Genomic DNA, 17049 nt, shown 5'->3' on the forward strand with positions numbered 1-17049 from the left:
CCAGAAGCTGCCCATGGATCCAAGGCAATCTTCCCTTTCTTTCTGGGGCTTGGGGTTTGATGATGGCCAACAGGCTGGTGCAGCTGGGTGTGGTAACACACAACTTTGAGCCCAGAACTCAGGGGACAGAGGCAGGAGATGCTCTGTGAGTTGGAGGCCAGCCTGGTCTACATAGTGAGTTCTAGGCCAGCTCCCAACTCACTTCCTGGCCTTCATCAATCCTGGGGGGAACCCAACATTTCTGTCCTTCCAATTCCACACAAGTCAGAGCAGGACCCGAAGGGATCACTCAGTTCCCAAACCACTGCTGACCTGCGTGGTCACACAGTCCTGTCGCTGAGGTCCCAGTTATGTGGCTCAGGGCTGGGGGGTTAAGCCCCACCAAAGATAAACCCAGAACAGGGAAGTAGCCCTCAAGAGAAATCACCGGGGTCAGGTATTCGCCTGTCTGGGAGAAAGATGGAACCCCATAACACCATACTCAGGGTCAGACCCAGGCCTGCAACCAGTGAGGTCCCCATGACCCCCTTGTGGAAACCTGGGAGAGAGGGGGTCCTGAAAGGTCAGAGTGCCACCCCCAAGCCCAGGGTGACTATCACACTCTGCCAGTGAGGGTCCCCAGGGAAGCTCATTCCTTCCAGAGGCAGGGAGGCTGTGACCTGGGTACTTGGGCTCTGCAGAGAGGCAGCCAGGTCTTTGGGAACCAGTTCAGCTCTATGGGGATCCCCACCCACAAGACAGACAGACAGACAGACAGACAGATAATCACATGCATACTCAGAGCCTCCCTGGCCCCTGGTTCCCACTGTGAGTGTCAGCCTCACCCCAAGAAACCCTGGAGTCTTACAATCAATATTTTAGCAGTCATGTGCTAAAATATCATGTGCTAAAATACCATCTCATTTTGCCCCTCACTGTGCTGCTTTGTGCTCCATCTCACAGACGTTATTGGGGGCCTGCTGGCCACCATCTTGAGGTCCTCTGGGGCCAGCATATACTTCGGGTGACCCTTCCTCTATAGCTATTTTTGAGCCTGGCCCTTCTTGTCCCCACCCCATTGTGGAGCTGTTTTCTGACGCTGGCGTGCCCAGCATGTGAGAAGGCTCTGGGGTTCTGGGAGAAAACATTTATTCTTTCTGGGTGTGGTACACAGGCACCCACAGCTCAGCTCACCACCTTCTTCTTGGGACTCAGCTCATCCCCCTTCTCTGACAAGTTGTCTGAGTGTGGGTCTTTGCTGTGGTCTCTTTGAAGGTAGTTTTTCAGCACCAGCTGCCAGAGGCTGCTGTGGTCCAGGGGATGATCCACTGAGCAAGGACACAGCACTGTGAGCTTGGAGTCCCAGCTCAGAACTTCCTTTCCAGGGACAGTTCACTCTGCCCTGTTTGTGACTGCACGAGGCTAGTTTGGGGTCCCTCCACAGGGCTGAATGTGGAATGGAGAACCCTTAGAATTCCAAGCAGAGATACATCCTCAGTGCAGCCCCAGAAAAGAATGTGAGGCACGCTTGGTTTAGGATCGAGGAGACCAGGCTATAATGTGCAGCTGTTTAGGGTGTGCACTGTGCAGACACTTGAGGACAGAGGTAACTTGGGCTGAAATCAAGCCTCCAATTGATCACTAAGCCTTTGCTGCCCAGAGGGCTCCTTCCTCCCAACTGCATGCCCAGAAGCAGGTTATCTCTTCTGAGTACGGAGAGCTACTGGCCTCAGAGAACCCTGTGTTCCCTTGCATGTAGTAAAGGCCATTAGTTGTATGTACCTGAGCCAGTGAGGGTGGGATGGCCTGCCAAACAGCTGTGCCTGACCTCTTGCAGGGACACCAAGCGCTAAAGCAGCACTGTTAAGGTGGGCGGCACCTAATCATCAATATATTGCTTCTGGAGCTAGAGAGCTGGCTCAGTGATTAAGAGCACTGATTGCTCTTGCAGAGGACCTGGGTTCAGTTCCCAACACCCACATGAGAGGCATCCTTAACTCCAGTTCCAGGGGATCCAATGCCCTCTTCTGACCTCTGCGGGCATTGCTGGACATAGGTGCACTTACACACATGCAGGCAATACACTCACACATAAAATAAAAATAATACATAAAAATTTAAAAATATATTACTTTTGCTAAGCTTCAGGTGAATCAAACAGGAACTCTGTGTGTGTGTGTGTGTGTGTGTGTGTGCGCACATGTGTGCACTATGTTTTTAGAAAGATGGGATTATACCACAAAACTTTCAAATTTACTAGATTTTTTTCTTTTGCTCTAAATACTGCTAAAAGCAGTTTCCCACAACAGCTCATATTGCCCTGGGCATTATTTTTAGTGGCTGCATAGTACTCCATTGCTTGTTTGGGTAAACTTTGACTGACCTAACTGTGAATGGGTGGTTTTCCTGTTTTTGGTTTGGGGCAGTGAACATGTTACATCTCACCTTGGACCCCCCTCAGTTTTTTTTTATAAGGATCAATTCCCATCTATGTTTTCAAACAATGAATGAGTTAATTTGACTGTCTCTGAGGAGTGACTCTGGCCTCTGGGAGAGATGAGGGAGTAGCTGGGAGGAAGTGTGCTACTTCCACCCTGAGCTTGGGGGATATGGAGGAGAGGGGACTGAGGAGGAGCTGTGGAAAGCAAAGACGGTCTGGGGGGAAAGGTCATGGGCTCAGAGAGGTCTTGAGAGCCTGGGATGGGGGTGAGGGCCCTGCGCCCTGTGCAGCACACCTTGCCACTTTGGAGCATTTCAGTCTTTTCAGGTTCATTTTAAACATTCACAAAGTTACTTGTGATTTTTTAAAAAACTTCCTGAGTAAGCAATTTGGGGCCTGAGCTGGGACACCCTGGCCTTGTGGGGAGAAGAGTCCTGGTAACCGTGTATGGTGGCCACCCTGGGCTAGTAGTACCAGTGAAGTGATGGGAAAAAGGCTCAGCCTACTGACCCTAGAGGGATCCAGGCTCCTTAGGGACCTGACCCAGGGACCTGCCTGGGTGGCAGAGGGCAAGAACTCACCCTCTTCCAGCTTGTCGCTGAAGGATTCCACCCCAAACACAGGAAACAAGACCTGAGACTGCTCAGGGGGCTTGAGGAGGGCTGAGCCGCCCCAGAAAGGGTTGATGAAAGGCCGGGGGACCTCAATGTTGGGATTCTCCAAGTCCTGCAGGCGCCGGAAGGACTCCAGCAGGAGCAGGTCATTGGTCTTCTTTTCTATGATGGCTGGGGGAAGAGGGGCCAAGGTCACAGACAAGGTCACCGCTGCCAGCCTAGGTAGGCCCTTGTCGGGAGGGAACAGGGGTGTGGTACTTCCAGAGCAGAGCCTTTAATTCATTCATTTGTTCATTCATTCACTCATTTACGGGGTCTCCTTAGAAAGCTTTGGTGTCTTCAGAGGGACAGAGAAGGACATACTGGTCAGGAGAACCGATGCACAAAGATGCTCCCCGCTACCTTGAGCTTGTTCCCTGGACTCAGTGGCTACTGGATTTGGAAATTTCTTTTCTTTTAAAAAATCTCACACTTGGGGCTGGAGAGATGACTCAGTGGTTAAGAACACTGGTTGTTCTTGCAGAAGACCCGGATTCAAATCCCAGCACCCATGTGGCAGCTAACAACTGTCCGTAACTCCAGTCCTAGGGGATCTGATGCCCTCTTTTGACCTCTGCGGCATTGCATGACATGGGTGCACTTACCTACATGCAAGCAATACATGCATACATGTAAAATTAAATAAATAAATTAATTAAAAACAAAAGCCTCACACTTGCCCAAATGTTGACATTCTGGCTGAAAGTTGGGGGCCCAAAATATCTGCAACTGACCCTTGCTATTAGCTTTCAGGCATCTGACAGAGGCCAACAGTGACAAATGGGGGGTGTCAGATCACAGGACCACCACCGGTATAGGGGGTGCAGTCTTGGGGTGGGGGGACAGCTTGAGGGAGGCCTAGCTGGGAGAAGGCAAACAGATCTGAGAACAAAGAGGAGGGGCCATGGAGAGAGTCTTCCAGGAATTTTCCAAGCCAGAGCAGCCCTGAGGTGGGAATGAAGCTCAGTGCAGCAGAAGGGAGGAGAACTATGTGGCCGGAGGTGACCAACAGGGCAGGACAAGAGGAGACAAGCCAGAAGGGACCAGGTTGTGCACAGGCGAGCTCACAGAGCAAGCCTGAGGCCTCTCTCCTTGGAAAGACCACCAGCCAGGCTAGCCTCAGAAAGAGTGGATTTCCAGTCCCAGTTCCTTTTATTCTTTTTTCTTGCTTTATTGCATTGGCAAGAATCACCAACAAGGCACTGGATAACCATGGTGGTTATCCGTGCCCTGTTCCTAATCCTAGAAGAAAAGAGCAGCTCTGACATGACATGACGTGTGTGTGTGTATCTGTGTGTGTGTGTGTGTGTGTCTGTGCATCTGTATGAGCGTGTGTATCTGTGTCTGTGTCTGTTTGTATGTGTGTGTGAACACCTTTTGTTCTAAGAAAGCACCCTTCTGTTTCTAGTTTTTCTCATAAAGAACATTTAATTTTATCAAATCCCTCTTCTGTGTCAACTGAGATCATCATACACTGTCCATTTTCCCCATCCTCCAAGAACCTTTGTGGCTCCTGAGTTGACCCTCAATTGGGAGATGAAGGTACTGACATCCAGAGCAGCTCAGAAACATGCCCAGAGTCCCATAGCTAGTCAGTGCAGAACCAGGATTCAAACCCTAGGCTGGCTTTAGCGCTCACGTGCACCACCACCATGCCCACTCCCTGTGCCTGGTCACAGGAGATGCTAGAAAGGGCGCCTGTGAGCTGGGCAGGGCCAGCTGAGCTTACCAAAGTACTGCTGCAAGTTGATGTCTGTGATCTTCCCGGTCTCACCCAGCTTCCCCAGGATCTCGGTGGCATCACAGTTCATCTTCTTGAACAGCTTTTCTACTGAGTTCTTGAGGTGCTCCAGGGTCTTGCTTATCTCCTTGTATCTGTTCTCGAAAACATCTGCCTCCTTTGTGGTCTTCTTCAGTTTCTCCTGGGGGCAGACACCAGGTTCCACCTGGTCAGCATAAGGGCAACCGGACTTCTGGGCAGGGGCCTGTGGGACACTTCAGGGCAGAGTTCCCCAAAAGGCAGGTTTTCAAACCTTGGATGGTATGAGAGCAAAACAATGGGCTTCCCTTCAGCATTAAGCCAGGTAATGAAGAAAAAGCAAACAACAGATTCTGGGATGTGGGTCAGCTGGCAGAGTGCTTAGCTAGCATGCACCAAGTCCTAGGTTCCATCCCCAGCATGGCATAGACTGGGCATGATGGTGTCCACCTGTAATCACAGCCATCAGGAGGTGGGGGCAGGAGGATCAGAACTGTAAGGTCATCCTCATCTACATAGCAAGTTCAAGGGGCCAGCCTGGGTTCCATGAGACCCTGTCTCCAAAAAAAAAAAAAAAGGAGGAAAGGTGAGACAGAAGGAAGAAAGAGAAAAGACAACCATGCATTTAGGGCCATTGGAGTAACGTCTTTTAATAAGTTTGTTACACTTACACATGCATTCCAGTCTTCCGTAGGTTGAATCATAGTATTTTTGTTTTGTTTTGTTTTTGAGGCAAGTTCTCACTATATAGCTCAGACTGGCCTTGAACTCAGAACCCTCCTGCATCAGCCTCCTGAATGCTGGGATCCCAGATAAGCTCTACGACGCTGCCCTGCATACCTGGGTCTTTATCAACTTCTACGCCATACTGAGACACTATGCTCATAAGAACCCCAGCCACCCTTGTGGAAGGCTACCCTTGACCTTATAGCCATCTGCAGCCTTTAGCCATCTGCTGCTGTCACTGGTCTCCACGCCCAGGATAGTCCCACCAGTGGGGAAGGCTGAGATCAGACAAGAAAGGGAAACTGGGTTCAGTGACCCTGTATCAGTTCATCTAAGGACTTGGCTTGGCTCATTAATTGAGCAACTATTTAGTCCTCAGGTAGAGGGAATTGGGTTTTCAGGCTTACAGAATTGATGGATTCTGGATCCCATTCTATCTTCAAAGACTTGAGTAGTAGGTGGGAGCCCCAGAGGTGTATTTCAAAGTCACATAGTTAGGAAGTGATTGCTCTGGGAGCCCTGTGTACAGGAGATAGTAAGAGGGAGGAATGGGGAAGGATCTGAGGGGCGGGTGAGACAGCCGAGTGGGAATCAACTGAGAGCCTGTCAGTACTGGAATAAATTCTCCTGCTTGGGGTATTTGGGATGGACCCCCATGCTGCTACCCCCGTGAAGACAGGGAACAGAATAGAGAAGAGGTCCCGAGACTTCCAAACCCTGACAGAAGGCACCACCAGTCCCAGTTCCAGGGAAGAGTCTGGACTCTGGATTGCCCCAGGGGGCGATGTGGGGGCAAGTGCGTAGAGAGGGCCCTGACAGGTCCTGCCAGCTTCCCAGGCCACCACCGCCAGGAATCCTAGCTCCTCTTTCTTGGCCTAAGCTTTTCTGCCCTCCAGTGGCCAAGTGGAGAATGGCACCACGTGCCAGATGTAGATGACGGAAATGAGCCACAGGAAGAGGCCAATCCGGTGCAGTCCTGGAGCTTAGAACTGCCCAATTGAACAGGAGTAGCCCTGGCTAGCCTTGAGTTCTTGATCCTCCTGCCTCAGCCTCTGAGCACTGGGATCACCGGCTGGGTTCATGTCTTGTCCAGGCTTTGCTATCCCATTCTGCCTGATACCTTCATGACAGAGCCCTGCTTGCACTGGGGGGTGTATGGCAGTGTGACCAGCTAAAGTCTAATTTCCAAACTTCTCTTGCAGTGGGGTGGCCAGTGATAAGTAAAAACAAGTCATTGGCCTGAAGTCCTGGGAAACACCTGTAAGCTTCCCCAGTCCTCTCCTTTCTTCCTGCCTGAAATGTGTGTGTGTGTGATGGCTGGATCTGTGGCAGATGACATCACAAGCACCCACCCTACTGGCCCTGAACTGCCAGCTTTCAGGCCCATTTAACAACAATAACAAAATGTCAAACTTCTAGCTTGCTCAGGCGATTGTTGTTTGGATCCCTGAATAGAATTAATGCCACATTTACAACTTAATGCACCCATAATATCTCCCAAGCAATTTTACCTCTGCCAGGCTCAGTTTCCTTCTCTAAAATGAGGGTGAAGGGCGACAGGAGAAAGAGAGAGCAGAATGTATAGCCCTGTGTTTTCTAGCTAGTGCCTAGCCCAAGTATTTGCATGCTGGGGCCCGGCTGGGGTTCAGTGGCAGAGAGTTAACCTAGCACTCCGGAGGCTCTGGGTTTGATTCCTAGCACAGGAAGTAACGGAGGAAGGGGAGGTGAAAGAAAGGGAGGGAAGGAGGGAGGGAAGGAGGGGGCAATGAGGGAAGGAGGTGTTATTGTGGTCTATATTATTGGTAGAGGACTGTGCAGCCAGGACAAAGGGAGGAAGAAATTGAGGTAGAAGTGTGTCAGGCTGAAACTGTAGCCCCAGGGCCTGGGTTTGACCCTGACTTGTCTTTATGATATAGAGATACTAAGGACAAGATTCTGCAGTGATCCTGGCCTGGGCCCCAGGCCACCTCAAGTCATGGGGCAGACTCCAGAGTCAGGCTACCTGACAGACAAACAGACAGATAGATGTGGGATGGCCTTAGTTCACCTCCATCTGTTTCAGGATGCTCCGAGTATTGTCATGAGAGAATTGTTGCTGGGAACGCAAGTTGATAATGTCATCCTGAGAGAGAGAGAGCCAGAGAGAGGGAGGGAGAGAGGGAAAGAGAGAGAGAGAGAAAAATGAAGAAAAAACCCAAACAATAACAAAGTCAGGAGCTCCCCTCCCCCACCGCACCCTCCTCCAAGATTGAATGACACATCAAGGAGCCCTGAGCCCCCTACCTGCCCCTTCTATGTCCCAGGAGGGTCTTTCTGGTGTTTCTTAGTTAAATGAGCATTCAAAGCATGAAAGCATTCAAAGGTGGCATCCACCCTCTCTGAGAATCATCTAGAACAAGGCAGTCAGTATCATCCTTAACATCCTACCTGCCCTGATTATGTCATCATGTGGAGACTTGAAATATGGCTCTGGCCACTGGGGAGCAGGGATTTCAACTGGGATTCCATTGTAAGGAATTTAAAGTTAAATCGCCATGTGTAGCTAGTGGCTACTTCACTGGACCAAACAACACAGCCCAGGATTCCTCAAACTCCCACAAGAATTTGAATCACCTGGTCCAAGGTCCTGACTCCTAGGTCTGGGGTGGAGCCAGAGAACCAGCCTTTCTGAGAGTTCCCAGTGCACTGTTTGAACTCTTTGACAGAGCAGTTCCAGCCTGAGATCTGGTCTAATGGAAATCACAGAATATACCAGTGCAGATGGCTGTCCCATCGAGGGCAAAACCTGATGCTTGTTGAGATGTGATGGTCTGTTTATTGGGTAGGGGAGGTTCCACACGCATACATGGCTAAATGCAGACTGCTGGCCCATCTGCAGGGCCATGAGTGTGAGGCAGGGCCTGAACATGTGCAGACACTTGAGCTCTGAGATGTAAATGGTAGAGCTCTATAACAAAACTAAACTAAAAGAGCTTGGTTTGAGCATCGTGGTAGGGGTGGGGTGTTGTTACTGCATCTGAGCAAGAGGCAGGTGCAAACCAGGGGTGAAGGGGCTGGAGAGTGGCACCAGGAGGACTGGAGTCTGTACTGGACAGGTGTTCCAGAGGCTGTTTATTTCTGTTCTAAGGAGAGAGGAGCCCTGGGAACCAGTCAAGCATACAACAGAAGTAGACAGGTTTCTTTCCTGCAGAACTTGACTTTACTATGCTCAGAGCACTGGCCTTGTCCAAGATGATGCTGACCATTCCCCTGTCACTCCGAAGCCATTGGTCAACAAGGGATCAGGACCTGAGTTTGGGCCCCAGAACCAACATAAAAAAATCCAGGTGTGGTGGTATGAGCTAGTAATCCCAGCACTGGGGAGGTGGAGACAGGAGGATCCCTGGGGCTCACTGGCCAGCCTAGCCTAGCCTAATTGGTGAGCTCCAGGTCCCAGTGAGAAATTCTGTCTCAGAGAACAAGGTGGACAGTGCCTGAGGAGCCACACTGGAGGATGACCTCTAACTTTGTCCCCGCCTGCCGTCAGACCTGGGCACTGCCAGCCGCGCACCTGGATCCTCTGGGTCTTCTTGTGCATGGCCTCCATGTCATTGTTGAGCTCCGTGACGTAGGTGAAGCGGGCGAAGTTCTTCTCCTCCTTGGCCAGGAAATCCTCCGTGAGCTGCTCCAGGTTCCCGTTCTCCGCCAGCTTCAGCAGCCGCAAGTGCGCCACTTCGTAGCTCTCGAAGCTCTCGCCCTTGCTCTTCTTCCTCTTGACTGTGGAGAGAGGAAGGGCTTGAAAGGAAGCTGCGCCGCAGGGTTGGGGCACCACTATCACTGCGTGCTGCGGAAGGGGCTGGAGTTTTCCAGATGAGCCCCAAGGTTTGCCCGTTACCCGTGTCAGAAATACCTAAGGAAGGGCTGGGGAGATGGCCCCAAGGGTAAAGCGCCTGCCGCTTTGCGTGAGGACATGAGTTCTGGGCCCAGAGAAGGGGGTGTGGTGGCATGTGCTTAAAATCCCTGTGCTGGGCAGGCAGAGGCAGGAGGACTCCTGGGGCTCACTGGCCGCCAGCCTAGCTGAGCTGGTAAACTGCGGGTTCAGTGAGAGACCCTGCTTCAAAACAAGGTGCTGCTGGAGGTATGGCTTCCTGCTCTTCCAGAGGACCCTAGTTCAGATCCCAGTGCAATCACTGGGTGGGTCACAACTGCCTGTGGCTCCAGCTCCAGGGAATCCAACACCCTCTTTGGCACTCCCACACATGTGGCATATATTCACAGACACACCCACATACACATAAGTAAAAATGAGACACAAATTTAAAAAATTTAAAAAACAAAAACAAAACACAAGGTGGATAGTTCCTGAGGACCATCACCTGAGGTTTACCTGTGGCTTCCAGATGTACCAGCAAACATGTGCAAGCACATCTGAACACATGTGCACCCACATACATGTGAACACATACCCCATACACATGCACACAAATAAGCTAAAACAACATGAAATGAACTTCCCTGGACAGGAACCCATGACACAGGGACAGGCTCTGCTGAGAGGAACCTGAGTGGGGCAATCAGACATGGGAACAGAAGAGCTCAAGCAAACAGAAGAGGAAGCCCACTGATACTACTGTGGCTGGGGGGAGACACACTTTGTGCCTAGATGTGAAGGCCTCTCTGTAGAGGAGACATTTGAGCAGAATGAAGGTCAAGTAATGTCCAAGGACAGCCTTGGACAATGAGTTCTTTGGAAGGCTCAGAGTTTGGCCAGTGCAAGGACAGTAGAAAATCACAGCCTGCCAGGCATCACATGGCCAGAAGGGCCTAGAAAGGTCTAGAAAGTTCTCTCTGGTGCTGAAGTCAAACCAGAGAGAGAAGACTTGGGTTCCAGAGAGCCAGGACAGCTGCAGTTTCCCGGGTTGGAGAGGGTCTCCCTACCATGATGGACTCTCCTTCTGGAACTGTAAGCACAAATAAACTCTTCTTTCTATAAGTTGCCTTAGTCATGGTGTTTTAGCTCAGCAACAGAAAATTAACTAATACATTGTGTTTCTGGGCCTGAGATGTAAACCCCACGTCACAGAGGGTTAATTTTGCCATTGCTCACTGCTGTGTCTTTGGTTTCTGGCAAGAAGCTCATTTCAAGGTAAGTGACTAATAGGGTCTGTTGGAAGACAAGGACCATATCAGACACTTGGATGATTGCATCCACAGGTCACAACAATGTGACCCTGGAGGAAGATCACTTGTAGGGCAGTTTGGAACAGGACTCTGGTGGCAGGAAGGACCCCATGGAAGCTTTTAGAACAGAAATGATGGGGATGATGAGGGACTGAAGCAGTGGTAAGAGGAAGGGGGCATGTGTGGTGAGCACCCAGATGACCATCTGGGTTGGCAATGAGAGGCCTGCCTGGCCTGGGACACAAGTAGGTGATCTTGAGGCTGTTCACAGGAGTAAGAGTGAGAAGAGGGTCCCAGTGCCAGGGAGGTAGAGACAAAAGGGTCTCTGGGGTTGCTGGCCAACCAGCCTCATGCTACTTGGCAAGTTCCAGGCCAGTAAGAGCCTCTGCCTTGAAGAAGAAGGAGAAAGAGGAGAAGGAGGAGGAGAGGGAAGAGGAGGAGGAGGAGGAGGAAGAGGAAGAGAGGGAGGAGGAGAGAGGGAGGAAGAGGAGGAGGAAGAGGAGTAGGAGAGGAAACACGTATGAACATGCACACACAAAAAAGAATGAGAAGAGGGTAGTATTAGGGACCCTGGGTTTGGGGTAGGATGTAGACACATCTGAGGACTCCTGTATTTACCACTTAGTTACCATGGGCCTTGTCTGTGTCAGTGGTAAACTCTTGGCTGCAGGATCCTTATCTGAAACTGAGGTCTTAGCAGGAATGCCTACCTGTTGGGACTATCCTAAGGCCATATGGAAATCATGCATGCCAAGCACCTGGAAGATGGCAAAAGCCTGCTGTGAATGGGTGGACATGTGATTGGTAGATGTAAGGATGGGTGACAGGACTGATGACTGGGTGAGGGGGTGAGTGGATATGGATGAAAGAAGGCCCCAAAGGCAAAATCGCTCTGGGTGTTTTTGTTTTATTTTAGAGAGTAAGATACACAATGGAATTTCTCAGAAACACTTCTGTCAATACAATCCCAAGTGATAAGACAGGAAAAAGCAGGGACACTTCTAGAGTTCCAAGTGATAAGGCAGAGAAAGGCAGCAGACAGCACACATGTAAGGGGATAGCTGTGTGGATCAGTGGTAGAGTGCATGCTTAATATGCACAAAGCCCTGGGTTCAATCCTCAACACTTCAAAAACAAAGAAAGAACATGGGGCTTTCAGAAGAGCTTGGTGTTTTTAGTCTGTTGGGTAAGGAGTTACATGGGCAGAGCTAAATAGGCTTGCTCATAAAGTTGTCTCTTGGCTGGCATCTGGAACCTGAATGGTTAACAGCTCCTTACACTGATATAAAATGTCACCCAATTGATAGGAGTGGCTCATGGTGCTCAGACTGCCTCAGACTGCCCAGACAATGTGGTTTAAACATAGTACCCATGTCCCTCTGGGAGCCAAGAAACTCAGTGTATACCAGATAGAGGGTGCCCACACTATCTGTCTTCAGTAAGAAATAAGGGCATTGAGCCTCTAGTGTGCACCCACAGTAGACAAAGCTTCATGTGTGTGGTCACAATTAGATGCTGGAGGAATTCTGGGACCCCTGTGACTCCATGTAGACGCTGACATGTGGTTTCCTTTGGCCTTTACCTCTTTGTGTCTTTCCCTTTGACCATTTTGCTTTGTAATTCTTCAGCATAGCATATCGCAGCCATGAGTGTGATGAGATGCTGACTCCTGACAGGACCCTGTAGCAAGCCAATCCTAAACAGGGCCCTGTAGACCCCTGACCCTCACGTCTCCCCTAAGTGATGGACAGAGAATCTCACAGTGAAGAGACATTCTTCTGGTTGAAGCCGGCAGGCAAAATAGTTATCTATGAATTGCAGGGAAGCAATACATTTCCAAAAGCCTAAATATGCTCTCATTAGAGATAAACAGTTTTATATGAGTATATACTAAATTCGGTACGGACATACTTATCCTAAAAATGTATTCATTGTTGTCTAAGGTGTAAGTTTAACTAAGCATGCTGCAATTTTATTGTTTAGTAACCCTACTACAAAGGAGGAGGAGGAGGAGGAGGAGAGGAAGAAGAGGAGGAGGAAGAGGAAAAGGAGGAGCAGGAGGAGGAGAAGGAAAAGGAGAAGAGGAAGAGGAAGGGGGAGGAGGAAGTAAAGAAGAGGAAGGGGGAAGAAGAGAGAGAACCTTCGGAATGTACCTTCTCCCTTCTTGATGGGTTCCTCATATTCAGTGCGGTCACTGAGCTTGACAAGCAGGAAGGACTTCAGCTTGGTCTCATGGGCATACAGGCGCTCCAGCTCTCGGATCTCCAGATTGTACTGAGAGATGTCCTTCTGCTGGCGGTCCTTCACGGCAGCCATCCGAGCCATGGCTTCCACTCTGTGGGGACATAGGGCTGAGTGTCCAGAGGCTCCTCCTTTCCTCTTCTCTTCCTCTCTCTGCTAGTCCACAGACCTGGCCAGAGACCACCAGGCTGTTGTTTTTTTTTTTTTTGGCAATTTTTTTTGGTGTTGGGGACTGAACCCAGGGCCCGTCTTACCTGAACAACTGGAGCTGTGAGTCTAGACCTTCCTTGGGAAGTGATTTTCCTGCCACTCTCTCCATTGTTATCATTACTGCCATCACAATCTCCACCAGCATCACCATCACCATCACTATCACCATCATTACCAATATAATCACCACCATTACCATGTCCTTTATCATCATCTCCTTCATCACCACCATCACCATCACGTTCATCATGAGCATCACGATCATTACGCTATCATGATCATCACCATGATCATCACCATCTGTATCACCATTCTTTTACTTTTTCTTCCTTTTTTTGTTTTTCTTTGTTTTTTTGAGACAGGGTCTCCTACAGCCCCACCTGGCTTGGAACTTCTATGTAGACCAGGCTGGCCTCGATCCTACAGAGATCTGTCTGCCTCTGCCTCCTCTGGGATTAAAGGTGTGTACCACTATGGTTGGCTCTCAGTGTCACCAGTCTTATGATCACCATCACCAGCATCACCTTCATCGCCACTTTATCACCATCATCTTTATCACTATCATCACCATCACCATTATTACCATCATCATCATCAACACCATCTGTCCCGCCAAATGTTCCTCTGAGAGACCCGTGTACACTCTCTGGGATCCCAGGGTCCCACGGTCTGATAATCCACCACAATGTTCCTCTTAAGTTACAGTTTGGGGAATAAGAATACTTATTTGGGTTTTCCAACAAGGTTTATGCTGTTTGGGAGAGGGTCACTTACAAAGACATGAAACTCTTGTGGGCTCTTTCTCTCCCATATTTGAGATCCACACCATCCAATGTGCCCAAGGTCTGCCCGCTCTGTTCCAAAATGGCAACCACCCCACCCTTCTTTCAGTGTCCTTGCGCTTTCCAGCGTTCTCAGTGTCTGTCCTTAGACACCCCTCTCATGCAATTGAAGCTGACTGATTGGGTGGGAGGAGTGACTGTCTCAGAGGACATGCCTACTCAACACCATCATCATCATCTTTATCACCATCACCATCTTTATAACCATCACCATCATCACCACCATCATCACTACCTTCATCACCATTATCATCACCTTCATCACCATCACCATCTTTATAACCATCACCATCATCATCATTACCTTCATCACCATCATCATCACCACCTTCATCACCATCACCACCACCATCATATCACCATTAGCATCACTATCTTTATTATTATTACCATCATCACCATTATCATCATCACCACCATGATCATCGTCAGTATCACTGCCACTATCACCACCATCAGTCACCATTCTTATGACCATTACTATCATCACCCCAGCCACCACCATCACCACTTGTCACTTGCATTCATGGATTAGTTCATCTTCTCTACCACCAATAGGGATCTTATAACAATGTAGAAGTTTTGAAGAGAGGAGCTGATCCCTTACATGCCTGACTCTAAGGCCTGTTCTCTCCCCAGCCCAGCTCTATGCTAGGAGAGACCTAGATAAAGACCCCCTGGACAGGAGCAGGGTGCATGCAGAGGACAGAACAGAAGAGCTGGAGACTTGGTTCTACTGTCTGCATTCTCCTACACAGCTTCCTTGTCAGGTCTGGGAAGTGAGGTGATAATAGTTCCTCAGGCTGTGGGGCAGATGATGGAGGCACTAGGGTGCCTGGTGCCTCGCTAGGTGCATAGTCAGTGTCTGGGGTTGGTACCCTTGTAAGTTATAGCCCATAGCACCTGAAAGGAGCAGGAAGGACTTGAGCCGGTGCTGAATCAGGCTCCGGCCCTCTCCACAAACCTCTGCTCATAGGCCTGAGCAGACTGCTTGATGGCCATGTTCATGGTCTTCTTCTGTGCCTGCAGGCGCCTCTGGAGTTGCTGGTAGACATGGTCATAGGTGGCCTTCTCGAAAAGCAGGTCCTCTATGTCCTGCCGGAGTCGGGTGTTGTCAGTCAGCATCTTGTCAAAGTGGATGGTGACCTGCAGGAGGCTGTGCGTCAAACAGGGCTTATGTGGGCGGCAGGCATGTTTCCAGGCCACCCCTCAACCCCCACGTCAGGACCATGGAACCAAAGCGTGCCAGGTGAGAGAGGCTTCACTTGGCTACCAACTGGCCAAGTGGCCTTTGGTGGATCCTTCTGGATTTCAAATTGCACAGCTACTTTGAAAACTGAGTTTCCATTCTGACCATCTACAGAGAAAGGATCAAGCTACTGGCACCACTGGAAAGAGCAGTCAGATCATGGGCAGAACTTCCTTGGGACAGGGCTGGAGGGAGTGAGGACTAGGTGGCGCTGTGGGTAGCCAGGGGTTCACACCATAGCCCTTAGTTTCTGGCAGGATGGTGTGGATGTCCTGTGGTGTAGTCACACTACTGCTGCACACTAGATGCCAGCAGCACCCCACTCAGCCTGACTGTGATAGTCATGTCTCCTTCATCCCATTGGAGACAAACCACCCCCTATTAAGACCCACCAATCTAGATAGAAGAAATGTAAGAATTCAAGAATTCTAGGGATCTTGATAGAACCAATCTTTAAAAGATGTTTTAGATCCAGCCAGAAAAAGTTAATAGATCAAGTCTTGAAAATCTTAACAAAACGTTCATTTTGTAAGGAAGAAAATGTTTAAGTAATAAACCTGAAGGATTTTGGAGTAAAATCTCAGGTGCCTTCCCTTAATTACCTTAAGTGAGGTAAATCATTTCTCTTAAAATATTTCAGGATAGAAACAAAGCAGCAATTAACGCAACATGTTAACATTATTAATCAAAGTGATAGGTGTGTAGGTGTCTGTTATTTTAGTCCCTACTTTCTATATGTCTGAATAAATTTATCTTAATTTAAAAAAAAGTTTTTTTTTAAAGGTGACATTGGTTATACTGTTTATGGGAATGTAGACTGGTTCAGCCACCAGGGGAAAGAAGTGTGCAAGTTTCTAAAGAAATTTAAAATAAACCAGCAGGGTAGATGACTCACACCAGTAATCCTGGCACTGGAGAACTGGAGGCAGGGGGATCAGAAGTTCAAGGCTAGCCTCGGCTACATAATGAGTTCAAGCCAGCCTGGGCTACAGGAAAAGAGAGAGAGAGAGAGAGAGAGAGAGAGAGAGAGAGAGAGAGAGAGAGAGAGAGAGAGAGAATATAGAAAGAAAGACAAATTTAAAACAGAGCCAGGTGTGGTGGTGTTTATCTTCAATACCAGCATTTAGGAAGCAAAGGCAGGTGGATCTCTATGAGTTTGAGGCTAGCCTGTGCTATATAGTGAATTCCAGACCATCCAGGACTGCATAGTGAAACCTTTTCTCAAAGAAACAAAACAAAACATAAAAGAAGGAAAAGAAATTTAGAAATAGAATCTCAACAGGAGTCTCTTGTGTGGAGATAACGTCACCTGTGAAGACACACAGTGTTAGAATCTTCGCAGCACTTTCCACTACAGCCAGGATATGGAAACAGCCCAGGTGTCCACTGACAGAGAAATGGATAAAGAAACTGTGAGGTAGGTGCGTGCGTGCGTGCGTGCGTGTGTGTGTGTGTGTGTAGGAGCAACAGAATACTACTTAGTCTTGAAAAAGGAGATCCTACTATTTGTCATGATGTAGATGAATCTGGAAGACATACTGCTAAGTGAAATAAGGCAGACTTGGAAAGACAAGTAGCTCCTGACCTTGCTTAGATGTGGAGTCTAAGAAAAGCCAAATATATAAACAGAGAAGACAGCAGGGGTGACTGAGAAGAGATGGGACTGATGAGGTATAGGTAGGAGGATACACAGCTGCATGTATGCAGGATATTCAAGTATAGGGAGCTAATGCACCTTGGGAAGTTCCTGTTCCCAGCCATATGCTGTGCAGGATTCTTGCTGAGTCACT

At 49.1% G+C, this 17049-nt stretch overlaps 1 protein-coding gene across 1 annotated transcript in view; it reads right to left on the reverse strand.

The window, feature by feature from the left end:
• Nucleotides 1–1164: 1164 nt before the first annotated feature.
• Ccdc63 (coiled-coil domain containing 63) overlaps nucleotides 1165–17049 on the reverse strand; it is a 30423-nt gene continuing 14538 nt past the window's right edge. The window contains exons 4-11 of the mRNA XM_008847544.1: nucleotides 14975–15156; nucleotides 12871–13052; nucleotides 12434–12448; nucleotides 9108–9313; nucleotides 7605–7679; nucleotides 4802–4994; nucleotides 3001–3204; nucleotides 1165–1307 (exon numbers count right to left, since the gene is read on the reverse strand). Of these exons, the coding sequence (XP_008845766.1) occupies nucleotides 1165–1307; nucleotides 3001–3204; nucleotides 4802–4994; nucleotides 7605–7679; nucleotides 9108–9313; nucleotides 12434–12448; nucleotides 12871–13052; nucleotides 14975–15156 (1200 nt within the window). The remainder of the gene's footprint in view (nucleotides 1308–3000; nucleotides 3205–4801; nucleotides 4995–7604; nucleotides 7680–9107; nucleotides 9314–12433; nucleotides 12449–12870; nucleotides 13053–14974; nucleotides 15157–17049) is intronic.

The sequence above is a fragment of the Nannospalax galili genome, unplaced genomic scaffold (assembly GCF_000622305.1).
Source record: "Nannospalax galili isolate Female #2095 unplaced genomic scaffold, S.galili_v1.0 scaffold120, whole genome shotgun sequence".
Lineage (NCBI taxonomy): Eukaryota > Metazoa > Chordata > Mammalia > Rodentia > Spalacidae > Nannospalax > Nannospalax galili.